General features: G+C 43.5%; 1 protein-coding gene across 6 annotated transcripts in view; it reads right to left on the bottom strand.

Annotated features, from left to right (window-relative positions):
• EVL (Enah/Vasp-like) overlaps positions 1-17908 on the bottom strand; it is a 172694-nt gene that overhangs the window by 108674 nt on the left and 46112 nt on the right. The window contains 1 exon segment of one of the 6 annotated variants that reach the window (NM_001132696.1): positions 15953-16149. The exons of 2 other annotated variants lie outside the window; for them this stretch is intronic. In NM_001132696.1, the coding sequence (NP_001126168.1) occupies positions 15953-15975 (23 nt within the window). In that variant the 5' untranslated portion in view covers positions 15976-16149. 6 annotated transcript variants of the gene reach the window in all.

Below are 17908 nucleotides of genomic sequence, written 5' to 3'. Positions count from 1 at the left end.
ATTGGAACAATCTCAAACTGATACTTGTTTCTTTGGCCAGGTGCTAGAAAACAAATGTCTCAAAGAGGGTAAATGATGCACCTGCACATCTCAGCGCTCTCCCCATCAGTGAAAACCGCACTGGTATGCAAAACGGCAGCACATTTCTCTTCCTGACAGTTCTTAATAAATTAGAGCTAGACTTTATCATAGAAACAGTAAGAGTAACTACATCAATAGGGTGATACATTAGAAATTCCTATTAAAAAAAAAAGAAAAAACAGATGGCCCCATCTGAGGGAGTGAGCAGTGTATAAAAAGAAAAAAAAAAAAACACATACACTGTTGAATGAAATTACCATCTTGGAACTATGCAAAACATTTGTTGCTGCCAAAAAAACACATAATAAACTGCCTTAGCAGTCCAAACCAGGGTACAATACAGTGAATGAAGGAAACATAGGTTCTGATTTTCTAATTGAGTGACTTCATTATAACTCCAAAAATACAAAAACCAGCAAAAACACAATTTAGAAAGGAAATGTGAGGAATAATGTCTCATTTTAAAAGTTTTTCAGTTGTAACATACCAGTTACAGAACCCAGAGACACAGAAAGCAAACTTCATTCATTCCTCCAACTGTTAATTGTTCTAGTAGCTGGTAGCTGCTGTGCTAGATACTAGGACAGAAATAAACTTGGTAAACAACAATTTTAAAAACAACTTCAAGCTTTACTGTTTACTAAGCATTTTTGCATATATAATCATACTTTTCCTCACAACAACCACATTTCACAGATAAGGGAGACTCAAAACGAATACATAGTTTGCCAAGAATAACACAATAATTACCAATAAGAGGAGGAGCCTGAGCTCACATCCAAATGGGACTTCTAATCTTATACTCTTTTATCTTATGCATTTTTTTTAAAGAGTTGGGGTCTCACTCTGTCACCCAGGCTGGAGTGCAATGGCATGCTCATTGTTTACTGTAGCCTCGAATTTCTGGGCTCACATGATCTTTTTGCCTCAGCCTCCTGATTAGCTGGGCCCACAAGCATGTACCACCACGCCCGGTTAATTTTTTTTTGGTAGAGACAGGGTCTTGCTCTGGTCTCAAACTCCTTGCCTCAAGTGATCCTCCCACTTCAACCTTCCAAAGTGTTGGGATTAATCTGACCTAAAGATTTTCTTTTTCCTTACTCTTCTAATTGCCAGGTCCAGATTCTCCTTCCACTATGGCAAGCAGTGTTTTCTAGAGTGTAAACTCAAAATTAAGTGTTATGTTTAATATGTGGGAAACTCAGGGGGCAAAATCAACATTCCCCTTCCCATAAGACTTCTGAGACCCTTCATGCTACTATGGACTGTCTTTTTCGGGGCAGGGGTGATTATAATTTTTCTTTTCTTTTTCTTTTTTTTTTTTTTTGAGACAGATTCTAGCTCTGTTGCCCAGGCTAGAGTGCAGTGGTGTGATTTCAGCTCATTGCAACCTCCGCCTCTTGGGTTCAAGCAATTCTCATGCCTCGGCCTCCCGACTAGCTGGGATTATAGGCACCCACCACCACACCTGTTTTTTTGTTTGTATTTTTAGTAGAGACCGGGTTTTGCCATGTTGGCCAGGCTGGTCTTGAACTCCTGACCTCAGGTGATCCGCCCACCTGAGTTCTGAGATTACAGACATGAGCCACCATGCCCGGCCTACAATTTTTCTTAAACTGACCACAGAACTTCTTGTTTTTGTTTTGTTTTTCCCATGAAGCCTTGTGTATGACTAAAACAGCAGTCAAAACACAGGTTCCAGAGTCTGATGGTCTTGGGTTCAAATGCCAGCTGTGTGTGATGCTGGCTAAGTTTTTAAACCAGCATATGGCTCACTTTCTTCATCTGTAAAATGGACATGACAAGAACAGCAGCTATCTCATAGGGCTCTTATGAGGCTACAAGTACATATGCTTATGCATATAAAGTGCTTAGCAGGTTACACTGATCATAGTCAAGTTCAGTAAGTGTGAGATAGCCACTTATTCAACAAAACATTATATAAAACAAATATTGCTAGAATACCCAACAGGTTTTCCTTGTTTTACAAAATTAGGGTAGAAAGCAGCTATGGAATGATGAAAACAAAAGTTGACTTTTTAGTTAGAAGATACAGATCCAAATCCTAGCTTTGCCACTTAAGCAGTGTGACTTTGAGGAGATGATTTAACCTCTCTGAATCTTAGAAGCCTCTTAGGTAAAATGGTAATAATAATGTAACCACCTGACTCTAGAATCTGCTTTTGACTGGTGTTCATAGGATTACTGTGAAAATTAGATGTGATAACAAAAGTGCCCACAGTATAGCAGGCACATTTGAAAGTGTGTTACCTTGTTTGTATATGAATCTAGAAGAATCAGAAGCTCTTAATTTATACATGTAAGGACTTTTAAAACTTCACATGGGTTTTTACTAACTCAAACCCTTTTGTCAATCCCTACAGCTTTGAAAATCTACCACTCGGCCCTTTTAGTCTTTCTGGCTGATCTTTCCCATCCACAAACAGATGTTGCTCACTGGATTCAGCACTTCCATCAAAATCCCCAAAAGCCTTCATGCTTAGAAATGAACAGACATCAAAAAGGCAGCAACTGTCCTCTTTACTGCCATTTCCTCTTCTAGGGCCTGTGACACAACAAGGTTATAATGCAGGAGGTTTAAAAAAAAAAAAAAAAGGTAATAAAAATGAAAAAACAAAGAGTGCTGAGAAGCCAACATGTATCCAGCTCTGCTCAACTGTGACAGATGCCTTCAAGTAACCCTCAATCTAGTTAAGAGGATAAGATAGAGGAAATTAAATATCAGATTATTTATTATGTACCTTAAGTGTTGTAGGAGAGTTCAGAAAAAAGAGAAATTTTGTGGGCTGTAGAGGTCAGAAAAGGCTTCCTGAAGAAATACTGCATGCACAGGGCTGGGTTTTAGAGGATTTCATGGAAAGAAAACAAGGTTTGGAAATGGGGAAGCAAAGTGGTGAGTGCAGATCCAGACTAAATCATTTTTTTGGAGCGGAAGGAGCCAAGCTTCAAGAGACTGCAGCCAGACCATGGAGGACTCCACCTGTAGAAAACAATGAAAAGCCGTCCTGGCAATGGACAGAATTTTATATCCACAAAGTACTGGGATACCATCCTCTCATCCCACCTTTCTATGAAGCAAGCTGTGTTTAAGCATTCAGTCATGGGTAGGGATGAATTGATTAGTATTTTGTTCATATCAGGGATCTGATCATCATGAATGCCCCAACCATGCAGCCCAGGACAACAAACAAGAATTTTATCAACTGTAGCAAAACATGTCAACCTTCTCTTCCTTAGGAATCTCTATTCCTTCACTCCCCAAAAAGGTGGAGAATAAAAGTACACAATCTTCATTCTGTGGCTTTGGAAGTGCTCCAAGGTACATTTGATTTGCATGCATCCTCTCTCCAGGAAAAGGAATTTCATCACTGAGTACACTTCTTAAATCACAGAATATGTTTCATTGCCCTGCTCATAAAAATACATCCAACCACCACTTTTATCCATCTCCTCACCTCCCTTAGGAAGCCTCTATCTTGACTTGATACATAGTTGTCTGATCTAGCAAATATAGTGAAAAATGAGTAAGAGTGGTAACTTCTGAAAAACTAGGCAGGGGAGCCCTGCAGGGGGGCGCTCATATTCCTTGTTCCTGGTTCTCTTCCTTGGTGTCTGGTGTGCAGTCTGTGCACATGGGACCCAGAGTTGATTTTCAAAAAGGAAAGAGCTCCAAGAGTTCCTGTTTCTCTCAGGGCCACACAACAAGTGAAAGTAGATCGTCTTTTCTCTCTTCTAGCCTCGTGCTGATGAAGATGGGGGGCAGAGTAGTCGCAAAGAATGCACTGTGAGTCAACCCTGGCATCTGGCAGGATCTGAACTGGCTGACTGAAGTGAAAATAATTCTTCATGTCTGTAAATTATTACGAAATGCCCTGAAGAGCCCAGTGACTAGTCACTGAGGTATCAAACCCAAGAAAGAGCATGAACCAGCATAAGTTCTACATCAAACATTGTAGTCTGTACAAGCCACACTTCTAACACATCTAGGTTCAATCTGCCTTCGGAGGTGCCAGTGGAATTCAAAAGCATGTTATAGCACTTTTCGTTTTCCAGTGCTCTTGATTATGAAAGCTCACACATGGCCATTCTCCTCTCTGAACATCTCTGAAAATAAAATATTATTCCTGTTTTATCCCAATGAAGTTATGTGACTTACATAAAGTAACGCAGCATCATTAGAACCCAGGGTTTCCAGGTTCCCAAGCTCAGGTTCTTCCTGTGAACTCCAATGAGGTGTGTACATCAGAATCATCAGTGGAACTTTAAACAGTGCACATGTCTGGGTTTCACCTGCACATATTTGGACTTAAGAGGTTTGAGGAGTGGCCTGGGCACCTGTCTTTAGATTGCAACGGGCCTTCCCAGTTGAGAAAGATTACATAGAATTCCCAAGTTGAAAGTCACTCTTGAAAGCTCTTTAGTAGATTCTCTTGATGTCCAGGAGAACCACCCCAGAATGTATCACATCATAGCTACAATTGTTGGAAGGGTGCTCTTCACTGAGTTCTCACTTGTAATTCACTCTTCCCTATACGGAAGAGACCTCACACATCACAGTTGTCCCGTGTAGTCCTAGTTAGTTCAACAGACACTTACTGATCACACTAGGCTCCAAGGATAATGAAATAGGATACAGAGGAACGTAGAACAATGAATAATGTAATGAGCTGTGGCCTGAGTACAGAAGCACTGCAGACTCAGAGAACCAGGGGTCACTTGGTGGTGGGCTCTGGTTGTATTATCACAATTAGCCAGAAAGCACTGTAGTCCCAGTTTGTCAACTGCAAGGAACTTATTAATCTCTCAGACCAGGGAATTTGCATGCAAACCAAGCCAAGATCCAAGCTCTCAGCTGATTAGTCACACCATGTTTGGTTCACTGTGTCATAAACATTTCAGTAGCAAACATGATTATCTTCCAAGGACTGGTTTCTGGCATTCTGAGTCTGAACACTCAGGGAGAGGAGAAGACTAGAAGTACTCTAGCTTGAGAATGTATCAGCCTTTTTCCTGGCTCCCATGCAATTTCTAATCCAGGATAAGGGTCTATAAAATGCTTTGCTGCTTACAGTAAATTAAAAGAATTAATTTATTGAGTATCTAAATGCTTTATAGAGGTAATCTCGGCCGGGCGCGGTGGCTCACGCCTATAATCCCAACTCTTTGGGAGGCTGAGGCAGGAGGATCACCTGAGGTCAGGAGTTTGAGATCAGGCTGACCAACATGGAGAAACTCCATCTCTACTAAAAATACAAAAGAAAAAAAAATAGCCGGGCGTGGTGGCGCATGCCTGTAATCCCAGCTACTTGGGAGGCTGAGGTAGGTGAATCACTGAACCCAGGAGGCGGAGGTTGCAGTGAGCTGAGATTGCACCACTGTACTCCAGCCTGGGCAACAAGAGCGAAACTCCACCTCAGAAAAAAAAAAAAAAAAAAGGTAATCTCATTTAATTAGCATAGTAACTGTCAGAGATTGGTAATAGCCCCATTTTACAGATAAGGCAACCAAGGCACAGAGAACTTAAGTAATTGCTCAAGGTGATAAGAAAAGTCAAGGTGCTAGCAGCGTGGCAAAACACCTAGTAGGGTTTCCCATCACTACTACTTATTCTCCAGAGGTGAAAATGTTTATCTCTGCAGAGTAGCCAACTTCAGGGCAGAGAAGTCACCAGTCACAGGGAAAGGACAAAATGGACCTGGGTTATACCCTGAGAAGACAGCAAAAACTCTCCCCTCAATCAGCTAAAGCATGGCTAAGAGCACACTGTCCCCCTGCTCCTACACCTCAGCTCCCACACACCTACTAACAGCTCTTGTCTTGATTTTCATCCACCCCAATCCTATACCCTCCAAGGCTCACTCCCACAGATGCCTCCTCCTGAAAACCTCTTTTAACTTTTACTATGGCAAAACTGTGTCCACCTCCCGGCCACAGCACGTTATCTGTATCCCTATGGAATCTATCCCAATCTCCTATGTTAGTATTATCTTTGCTACTTGCTACTCCATGCTTTTGGTCTGTCTGTTCCACACCTCTTGAGGACAGTGTTCCTGGAGGCAGGACTAAGGATTACACATATTTACATTTTCTACTGTGGCTTATATTGAGTAGATGTTCCGGAAGTATTTGTTCAATGAATGGTTATCCTAATATCAAAAGGGCCCTCCCACATCCCTACCTCCAAAATGACCCATTGCCTGACTTTTCAGAACCAACATAGTTGAGGATACGTTTGAAACTACCCTAAGTAGCCAGCAAGAGACATAGAGACCCAAGTTGGTATTCTGCTTCAGGACTCACTCCTCTGGGAAGCCCAGCTAAATTCCTCCTCTTTGTTTTCTTTTGTTATTAGCATAAACAACTACTATTACACTAAGCAAAGAGGAATGGGAGATAACAGAAACTGTTTTTAAAACACGGCATTTGAATCTGTTAAACATTAACTGATTAAACTTTCACTGATTACAAAATGTAAAATACATAAACAATACAGCAATGTTTTATAATTTATACACTTCTTTCCTATACATTATCCTCAAAATAGTCCTTTTGCTACATGTGAGGTAACTAAGGCCTAGAGAAATAAAGTGACAGTCATAGCTTACATTTCTCTTACAGGAAATGGAGCCAAATATTGGGACTCCAGATCTACAACACTGCCTCACTTTGAGTAAAACTCAACAACTGCACGCTTATTTAATAATGAAGAATAGATTTTTTTTTTTTTTTTTTTTTTTTTTGAGACGGAATCTCGCTCTGTTGCCAGGCTGGAGTGCAGTGGCGTGAACTTGGCTCACTGCAACCTCCGCCTTCTGGGTTAAAGCGATTCTCCTGCGTCAGCCTCCCGAGTAGCTGGGACTACAGGTGCGTGTCACCACACCTCGCTAATTTTTGTATTTTTAGTAGAGACGGGGTTTCACCATGTTGACCAGGATGATGTTGATCTCTTGACCTCATGATCCACCCGCCTCAGCCTCCCAAAGTGCTGGGATTACAGGCGTGAGCCACCGCGCCCGGCCAATAGATTGGTATTTTTAAGTATATCTGCTTTGCCATCTTAAGAACTAAATTATCTGTTTCCCAGTGCATAAAGGGCTCAAACAACTCAATACAAAGAAAACAAATATTCTGATTTAAAAATGGGTAAAAGATCTGAATAGACATTTCTCAAAAGACATACAAATGGCCAAGAGGTATGTGAAAAATGCTCAACATCACTATTCATCTGGGAAAGGCAAATCAAAACCCCAATAGCATCTCACACAGTTTTATCAAAAAGACAGCCAATAAGTGACTCTGGCAAGGATGTGGAGAAAGGGGGGCCCTTGTACACTGCTGGTGAGAGTATAAATTAGTACAGCTACTGTGGACACTCCAAAACAGTTTGGAGGTTCCTCAAAAAAAAAAAAAAAAAAACTAAACTAAAAGTAGAACTACCATATGATCCAGCAATCTCACTGTCGAATATATATCCAAAAGAAAGGAAATTGGTATACTGAAGAGACTGATTTTACTCCCAAGCTTACTGCAGCATTAGTCACAACGGTCCAGATAGGAATTGAGGCTGGGTGCGGTGGCTCATGCCTGTAATCCCAGTACTTTGGGAGGCCAATGCGGGTGGATCACTTGAGGTCAGGAGTTTGAGACCAGCCTGACCAACATGTGGGAACCCTGCCTCTACTAAAAATACAAAAATTAGCTGGGCGTGGTGGCGCATGCCTGTAATCCCAGCTACTTGGGAGGCTGAGACACGAGAACTGCATGAACTCGGGAGGTGGAGGTTGCAGTGAGCTGAGATCACGCCGCTGCACTCCAGCCTGGGCAACAGAGCAAGACTCTATCTAAATAAAAAAAAAAAAAAGATACAAATCAACCTAAGCGTCCAACAACAGATGAATGGATTAAAAAAAAAAGTGGTATAAATATACAGTAGAATATTATTCAGCCATAAGAAAAAATGAAATTCTGTCATTTGCAGCAACCTAGATGAAACTGGAGGACATTATGTTAAGTGAAATGAGGCAGGCACGAGAGAGACGAATACTGCATGTTCTCACTAATATACAGGAGCTAAAAAAAATTGAACTCATGGAGATAGAAAGTAGAATGATGGTTATCAGAGGTGGGAAGGGTAACGGGAAGAGGGTAATAAAGAGGGATAATTAGTGGGTACAGAAATACAGTTTGACAGAAGGAATAAGATTTAGTGTTCGGTAGTACAATAGAGCAACAAGAGTTAACAATAATTTATTGTACATTTCAAAATAACTAAAAAAGTGTAATTTGAATGTTCCTAACACAAAGAAATGATAAAAGCTTGAGATGGGCATTCCAGTTACCCTGATTTGATCATTACACATTGTATACTGTATGCTTGTATCAAAATATCACATGTACCCCATAAATAGGTATACTTAGTATCTATGATAATTAAAATTTTTATAAATAAATAGTTTCCCCAAATAACACCTTGCTTTTGGCTTGTCAGACGGACACCAGGTGAAACTGTCAAGTCAATGAGGTCTGTCCATCCCTTTTATCTGCTCTATTCTCTCTCCCTGGTCTCTCTGCCCCCTGCGTTCTTCCACCAACCAGTGCTCCCACCATCATCTACCAAAGATCCACATGGTGGTGGATTCCAACAGGCCCCGGGGATCCAAGACAGAGAGGGATCATAGCTCCCACAGTTAGGGACTGTGACTTACTTAATTCAAAGTATTTTCATTATCAGACATTTAATAATACATCCCAGAGCTGAGAGTATGCTGTCAGCAGTAGTTGGTAGGGATACAAGATGACGACCTTCTCTCTGACCTCAAGGAGCTCATGCTTTGGTAGAGGAGATGTGAGAGAAACTAATAATCACACAACTACACAGTAGTAAGCACTACACAGAGATGGGATGGAAGAGCCGTGGGAACTGGGAGGAGGGTAGGTCATTCTACCCAGGTGGGCCTTCTGCTCCTTTTCTAGAAGTTCCCTACTTTTCCTACATCTGTGGAGCATGTGCCAGGCACCTGACAAGCTCTGAGCCCACAGGAAAGACTGAAAGGTTGGGCTGATGGTTAAGACAGAGGGTCAATTTATACAATGGCATTTCAGGCACATAGTATCTGGGAAAGAGGGACTGAACTGAAACTGACTGGCTCCCTTAACAGCTGGGTGACTTTAAGCAAATTACTTAGCCTCTCTGAGCATCTGTTCTCATTTCTTTCATTCATTTAACAAATATTTATTAGATACCTACTGTATGCAAGGCACTATGGATACAACAGTGTTGTTGTTTTTTTTTTTTTCCTGAGACACTGGAGTGCAGTGGCATGATCTTGGCTCACTGCAGCCTTGACTTCCTGAGCTCAGATAGATGATCCTCTCACCTCAGCCTCCCAAGCAGCTGGGACCACAGGCATGTGTCACCATGCCCGGCTAATTTTTGTACTTTTTGTAGACATGGGGTTTCACCATGTTACCCAGGCTGATCTGGGGCTCCTGGGCTCAAGCAATCTATCCGCCTCAGCCTCCCCAAATTGCTGGGATTACAAGCATGAGCCACTGTGCCCCACCACAGCTGTGTTTTTTTGTTTGTTTGTTTGTTTTCGGAGACAGAGTGTCACTGTTGTTGCTCAGGCTGGAGTGCAGTGACGCGATCTCAGCTCACCGTAACCTCTGCCTCCCAGGTTCAAGCGATTCTCCTGCCTCAGCCTCCCGAGTAGCTAGGATTACAGGCATGCGCCACTATGCCTGGCTAATTTTGTATTTTTGTATTTTGTATTTTAGCAGGGGTTTCTCCACGTTGGTCAGGCTGGTCTTGAACTCTTGACCTCAGGTGACCCAACTGCCTCTGCCTCCCAAAGTGCTGGGGTTACAGGCGTGAGCCACCACGCACTGCCAACTGTGTATTTTTAAAAACCTATCCTTGTGGCACTTAGGTTCTGCTAAGGGAGGTAAACAATAACAAATATAAAATTTAAAGCTACAGTGTATAGATGGTGATATGTGATCTGGCAAAAAATAAAGCAGAGTAAAAAGAAAGGGAGTGCCCATTGTGGGGAGAGGGATATTAAAAAGACAGGTCAGGGTAACATCTGAGTAGAGACCTGGAAGAGGCCAGGGCATAAGCCACATGGCCACCTGGGGGCAGAGCAATCCAGGCAGAGACTGTCAGGGCACAGGCCTCAAGGAGGAGGCAGCCTGGTGTGTTCAAGGAACAGCATAAACCGGTAAGGCTAGAGTGGTGTGGAGGAGACAGGGTGCTGTTAGAGATGGAATCTGATAAGAGGGCCAGGGCTGAGCAGGCCTGGTAAGCCATTAGAGCTTGGGCTCTCACTCTCAGTGAAATGGGAAGTTACTGGGAGGGGAGGTGGGGGTTTGAGAACAGGAGTGACATGATTTGACTTCTTATCTTAAAAAGGAAAATGGGTGAAAAATCGAGACTAGAGAACAAGGCAGAAAGCTTGGAGGGCAGTTACAATGCTACTGCAGCAATTCAGATGCTGGCATTTGGACAAGGCTGGTGGTAGTAGAGCCAGTAGGAAGTGGTTGGATTTGGTGTATATTCTGAGACAGAGCTGGTAGGACTGCTTGATGGATGAGAGACGAGATGTGGAGAGTAGGAGAAAGGGGTCAAGAATGACTGAACAACTAAAAGGAAGGAGTTGCGGAGCTGCCGCTGACTGGGCTGCGGAAGACTGAAGAAGGGATAGGAAAGAGCTGGAGGACCGTATGAGACATGTTTGAGATGCCTAATTAGGGTTCCAGTAGTGACATCAAACAAGCAGATGGATATATGGGCCCAGAGTTTAGGACAAGTTCTGATGTGGACTGTGTTTTCATCTCCAGCAAGCCACATGGCTGCCTGGGGGCAGGGCAATCCAGGCAGAGATACAGCCAGTGAAGAGGTCTAGAGGAGGAGCACAAGGCCCACGTGGCTAGAGTGGTATGGAGGAGAGAGTCCATTTCATTTATGTGAGTTAAAGTTACCTTGGGCAAAGCAATCAGCAGTGATTGGCACACAGCAGGTATTCAATGATCAAGGTTCTTTTCCTTCCCCTTCCCTGCCTGGCCCAGTCTCTACCTCCTGTTCATCTGAGACTTATTTCCTCAGCTCAGATCAATGTACTAAACATCTGTTTCTTCAAGGTACTACAGGAGCCTGGAAAATGAGAGAGACCAAGCTGGCTTGGGCTCTTGACACTTGGATGGTTCTTTAGCCTTGCCAACTTCAGGTCTTCCCCAATACTACTCATTTTGACTTGTTTCAATATTCCAGTGAAAGGGCAAGAAAAACCATCACATTTCCCAAGACTAGATATAAATTTAAATTAATAAAGAAAATTGGTTAGAGTTTGAACTTCAAACCCTTCCATGATGTTTTTGTTTAAAAATAAAACAGACTCAAAATAGTAACTTCCATTTTCACGTGACTAACAAATAACAATTGTGGATTTCAGATCTTGGTACACTACATTCCTCCCAGAAATAAATCGGAATAAGTCAAATACCAGGAGTTCTGAGAAACAAAGGTCTCTGATTTGGGCTCCATTCTCGCTTGACGGATTATGGGGAAAAAAGTCACATTTAAAACTCTTCATTCTGGGGTGGTAAGGAAATGTAGGCACTGTTCTGGGTCCAGAGGTAGAGGGAAAACTACATGGTATTTCACAAAATGCTCAAGACAGTCTCTGTGGTGTGTAGAAACAGGCAAATGTTTACTTAAAACTTTCAGTTCAGTAGAAGGAAGTCTAAGAAAGTTTTTAAAAAAGGTAAAAGGAGGCTGGGTGCTCATGTGTGTAATCCCAGCACTTTGTGAGGCTGAGGTGAGCAGATTACTTGAGGTCAGGAGTTCAAGACCAGCCTGGTCAACATGGTTGAACCCCGTCTCTACAAAAATACAAAAATCAGGCCAGGTGCGGTGGCTCACGCCTGTAATCCCAGCACTTTGGGAGGCCGAGGCAGGGGGATCACCTGAGGTCAGGAGTTTGAGACCAGCCTGACCAACATGGAGAAACCCTGTCTCTACTAAAAACACAAAATTAGTCAGGCGTGGTGGCATATGCCTGTAATCCCAGCTACTTGGGAGGCTGAGACAGGAGAATTGCTTGAACCCGAGACAAGAGCGAAACTCCATCTCAAAAAAAAAAAAAAAAAAATTGGCCGGGCTTGGTGGTGGGTGCTTGTAATCCCAGCTGCTCAGGAGGCTAGGGCAGGAGAACTGCTTGAACTTGGGATGCGGAGGTTGCAGTGAGCCGAGATCCCGCCGCTGCACTCCAACCCAGGCGACAAAGCGAGATTGTGTTCCAAAAAAAAAAATTTAAAAAAAAAAAAAAAAAAGGCAAAAGAACAAGTGACCTGTGTCTACCCCAAGAGCCAGCTAGAACAGCTTGCCTGGTGGTAGAACAATAGTCTTGTAGGCAATGGCAGGCAAAAATCCCCTAGGCAGCTGTAAAACACTGGCCCGACCTCTCAAGCTCCTATTACTCTCCAGGCGTGGGACCCAGGCAGCAGTAAATCATGACAACCATCAGTGCGCTGTGGAGTGAGATCATCTGCAGGGATTCCTTAATGAAACGTGATGACTTCTCTGGCACTCCAGCAATTGGGGTGTGCTGAGGACACCACGTTTTTCTCAGGAGATCAGTTATCAGCTTTTCCACATGTTCTCCTGAACCAGCACACAAAACGGCCCAGGTGGCACCATGGCACCGACCTCAGGACTGTGCCGAGCTAGCTGGATAGCTTGCTTGCTTTTCCTTGTTAAGTTCTAGTTAAAATGCACTGTACCAACTGCTCATTAAGGTCTTACTGTGTGTCAAGCAGTTGTTGGCGCCAAGGAAACAAAAACAGGCAGGATTCTGTTGTTTTTATGAATTCTGCTCTCATGGAATTCATAGTCCAATAAGTAAATGCGTCTGAGGCAAAATCAGACTTCCTTTTAAAAACAAATGTGGCCAGCCGGGTGTGGTGGCTCACGCCTGTAAACCCAACACTTTTGGGGGCCGAGGCAGGTAGATCACACGAGGTCACGAGTTCAAGAACAGCCTGGCCAACATGGTGAAACCCTGTCTCTACTAAAAATACAAAAAAAATTAGCTGGGCGTGGTGGTGCATGCCTGTAATCCCAGCTACTTGGGAGGCTGAGGCAGAAGGATTGCTTGAATCCAGGAGGCAGAGGTTGCAGTGAGCTGAGATTGTGCCACTGCACTCCAGCCCGGGTGACAGAGTGAGAGTCTGTCTCCAAAAAAAAGAAACAAGAATGTGGCCCTTCCTTATGCTCTCAGGGCTGAGGATATGCGGAGGAGCGTGTCCACAAACGAGGCCTACAGGCACGTGTAGATAACCTGATGGAGCCGGCCCCAGGATGTGCTTCCCCCTTTATATTCATGTAGGAAGAACTGCTGTAATTCATAAAGTTTATATTATCCCATTTAATTCCAACAGTGTTATGGAGTTTCTTGGTGAGAATCACTCTCCCCATTTCAGCTGACACTAAGAAAGATCAAGAGACTTGCCAAGCCCACCAAGTTAGTTCATAACGGCACCGAGATTATAAAACCAAGTTCTCTGATTCTCATCCCAAAGAAACAGAGAACTTGGCTTATAATCTTACTGCTCTGCAAGACCTCCCCAAGTGACAGGTGGTTCACGTACCTGTCCTTGAACTGCTTCTGTCTGCTCTCAATTTTTCTTACCCGTACCCCCCCCCTGCCTTTGCCTCAAACTTCCCATCTCCATGAAGGTAATCTTCTGCTTTTCCTAAGCCAATGGTTGTAAGTCTGGTCTCCAGACCTGCAGCATCAGACTCACCTGGGAAGTTGTTAGAAATACAGATTCTTAGGCCTCACCCCAGATCTACTCAATGAGAAATTCTGGGAGTGGGGTCCACCAATCTGAGTTTTAATGAGCTTTCCAGGGACTCTGCTGCACGCTAAAGCTAGAGAACCCCACTGAACTAAGCTAAAAAGCTAGGTACCTCTATAGTCCCTGTGTTGCCCCACCATGATCACGGGGCCCCCACATACACAAACTCTCCATGACTAGAGAAGAAAGCCATTTGTCTGGCACCATGCAGCAGTCACAAAATGCAGTCACATCCAGTAAAATTTTTCAGGGCCAGCTTAGGCAAAAGCTTGAAGCAAGAGGTAACAGCCCTCCCCTTTGTGGTCTACCCTTCATAATGATGGCCGCTTTTTCTCAATCAGTGCAATGGCCTTTAATTCAACCCTCTCCCACCTCATCAGACCCAGCTCTTGACCCTTAGATTAGAAGCCCACCACAATGGGAGTGGATGTGTTGATACATAACCCTCTTCCCTAACCATGAAACGTAATGAAAGGCTCCAAGCTCTGCTCAAGAGGGTAGATAGGGGTACTTCATCTAGAGTAAATGCTAACAATAAAACATGAACCATGCAGTTGCGCTACTTTCTACAAATTACAGAACGCTTCCATAACTCTCACAAGGATCACAAAAGCTACTTTTGAAACAGACACTAGAACCCAGGGGCCTATCTACTGTAACATGCCAGACGTTATATAAATTCTTGTTAGTCATCTAATGGGGCTATTATAAAAGTTCTGGTCACTCTGTAAGGGCAGGAGCCCATGTTACCACAGCACACTGCCACATAAAAAGAATTTCTTTGTCACAAACCCAGGCCACTAGAAATAATGCAGAGACAAATGATTAAACAAAGGATAACTTCCTGAATCCAAAGTATCAAGTTTACTGAAAAGGGCAGGGGACAACCTTTACGATTCGACTTTTCTTTGTGGAGATCTAATGATCCTCTTATCTACTCCCTTGACTGGCTAACAGGTCTGTAGTTTTTCTCTTAGAAGAATGAAAGGTGGTTATTCTCTTATTGTTTTAATGTCTACTGCAGCAACATTTGGAGGAACAAAAAAGGCCCGGAGAGGTAGAACTGAGGTTCCCGCACAATCACTCTTTGCCCATCAATATGGAATTTATGCTCAGTTCTAAAATGCACAAAAACTGCATTTGAAAAATGAGAAGCTTTCAGAGCTCGGAAGTGTGTGTGTGTGCGCGCGCGCACACACACACACACACACACACTCTCTTCCATATGTTCCGGAGAGGTGGAAATATGCACAAGAAGAATCTGATGACCCTCCCATTCCGCCTCCTTTATTTTCATTTCTTAGAAACTCTTTCCATTGGAATACCCCTTTCCACACTTATATCCAGGGATAGATTCCTGGAGAAGAGAGGGAGTAAGATTCACAAAAGATCTAATTTGGAGCACTAATAATTACAGCAGCTGAAAAGCACAGGAAAGCAAAGAGCCCTGTTAACAAAACACTATCAGGGCACTTCCCAGAAAACAGCCTGGCGATGAGATTACTACTAAAAATAATGAAGACAAGAAGAGCCAAAATCAAATCTCAACTATGCAGACAGACTTGCAGAATTTTTCACCTTCACTGCTACAATTAGCATTTTTTAAAAAGAGCACTAGACTGCATGAGTTGACAAAGGAAGAAAAACAAAAGATAGCAAGAGACTCATTCTGGACACACAGTTGCTATTCTGTATTCACAAACTCTACACCAGCAACAGCAGCTCAAATAAGGCACAAGGTGGGGTCCTGGACAAATTCACCCATGATCAGACCAATTATCCACGCTGCACTTCTGCACACAGTAAACACCCCTGACCTGCACCACCTCTGCACCTCCCACCCCCATGACTGGGATATACCCCACCACACGCTGAAAAGAACCTTGTTTTTTTTTTGTGAGAACCAGCCAGAGCCTAAGCTGTCATTACACAGCAAAAACCTAGCGAGAACAAAAAGCCAGCAGCAGACCGATGTAGAAAGCCCAGAACATACCTGAATTCTTCAAATGCAAACATGACCTAGTCAGAGACAATTTCCTTAGATTGTGTGGTAGTCTTTTTGGTATGGAGGACAACCATTTAGTTAGTCAGATGGTGCAAAGTGCAGAAAAAAGAGGCGGGGTTTCCACACCCCCCAATATTCTGAAGTAAAAGGCTTTCTGCAGACAGGGGCCTGCAGCCTCCAGCTCTGCCAGCTGCTGACAAGCAGCAGCTAACAGGGGAGGCAGCTAGAAAACCATGTGATCATTCCAGCAAGTCTGATTAATGCAGTGTATGCTTAGGCTCCAGGCTGGGAACTGGATTAGTCTAGAGAAAGAAGTCGAACCCAGGGCACGCCTGGGATCCTGGGTAAAGCATGTAACACATCCCACCCCCTACCAGAACTGTGCAGGTTGGGGAGAGAGGACAGAAGGCTGAAAGGAATGAGAATGCAACCTGTTCTGCTGTGATCTGCCTAATTACCTCATCTTCCTGTGGCTGCTGCTGCTATAAGCTCAGGCATGACCAACATTACATGTGAACGTAAGTACTGAAAAATTCTGCAGAATTCTGTATTTTACCATTCCACTACCAAACACTATTTTAGCACAAATGCATAAGCTGCTTCAGAATCACAAAAGTCGCATTTTATGTCCACCACTTTACCATGACCAGTGTGACCTTACACGTGACTCATTAGTGATCTCATTTATTTGATTATTCATTTATCGAGTATATAGTATGTACCAGGTTCTCACCAATTCCTTGAAGTACAAGAATTGCTATAATCATTTCAGAAGAGAAGAAAAAGGAAACGAGATGCCAGCCCCCAAAAGAAAAATGTTTATCAGGCTGGCAAGATTTGGCAAATGAGCTGAGGTTGTATTCTGAGACTCGCCGTGAAGGAAAATCTTCAGCATTCAGGTTGCAACTCTTTGTGAAATAAGCAAGGCAGATCTCAAATAAAAACTTATGAGTCACTCTTGATGTTTTTTCTCTCCCTTGACCACAGTGTCATCAGTCACTAACTGTAATCGACCTGGAAAAGGTGGCCTGAAGCTGCCCCTTTCCCCTCGCCCACTCACACAGCCTGGGTGTGCCCTCAGCGTCCCTCACTCAGCCTTTGGCCTTAAGAAAATTGCTTTGGCTGATTTTTAGAGAAGGGGTGGAAGAAGGAAACCCAGTTACTAATTCTGATTTTGATGCCTCTGTTTAACCCTGCATTACTAATTCCTCACAGCTCAAGAAATAAAGTCTTTTACGCCTCATCATGACATACAAAGTCTTATTTCTCCAATTCTTTCTTCCACGAAAACTCTTCACAAACCCCCAAATTCAGTTAGACATTCACAGTTCCCAAAATCTGTCAGGACTTCCCTTCTCGGGCCCATGGACCAGCTGGATGAGGTTCTTTGCTGCTCCCTAATGTGAGCTGCTGCCCACGTGCTGCTCCCTCACTGCTCCCTCTCCAAGGGGCTGAGATTCCCACAGGGCAGCGCGCTGCTCTCTCTCCTTGGCTGCCACCTGCATGGCATCCAACATTGTGTTTGCCTCTCCTGCAAATCTAAGAGTTCCTTGAGGACAGGAATGTGTGAAGTTAATTTCTGTATTCCCAATGCCTGGCACAGCACTTGACAAAAAGGAATTATTCACATAAGGTTTGCTGAATGAACCTCTTTTGCCTCAGCTTTTATCAGGGAGAAGAGTGGTCCAGTACATGCATTCGCACGAAGGTGCTCTGGGACAAATGTATTACTCTTCATACAGTTATCTCTGTCTCGAAGAGAAGTAAGAGAGTCCAGGTCTTGACTCAAAGAAATGCAGCGACAAAGGCCAAACGAGGCAGACTGACAAGTGAGGGAGGTGTCTGGGGGAATCCTGTGGTCCCCCAAACCACACAGCAATCACCTAAGCTGATCTGAAATGCCTTCTGCAGTATTCATGACCAGCATCTGCCTGAGACCTTCTG

Source organism: Pongo abelii, chromosome 15 (assembly GCF_028885655.2).
Source record: "Pongo abelii isolate AG06213 chromosome 15, NHGRI_mPonAbe1-v2.0_pri, whole genome shotgun sequence".
Lineage (NCBI taxonomy): Eukaryota > Metazoa > Chordata > Mammalia > Primates > Hominidae > Pongo > Pongo abelii.
Note: the sequence above shows the minus strand (reverse complement) of the source record. Positions and strands in the feature narration are given on the sequence as shown.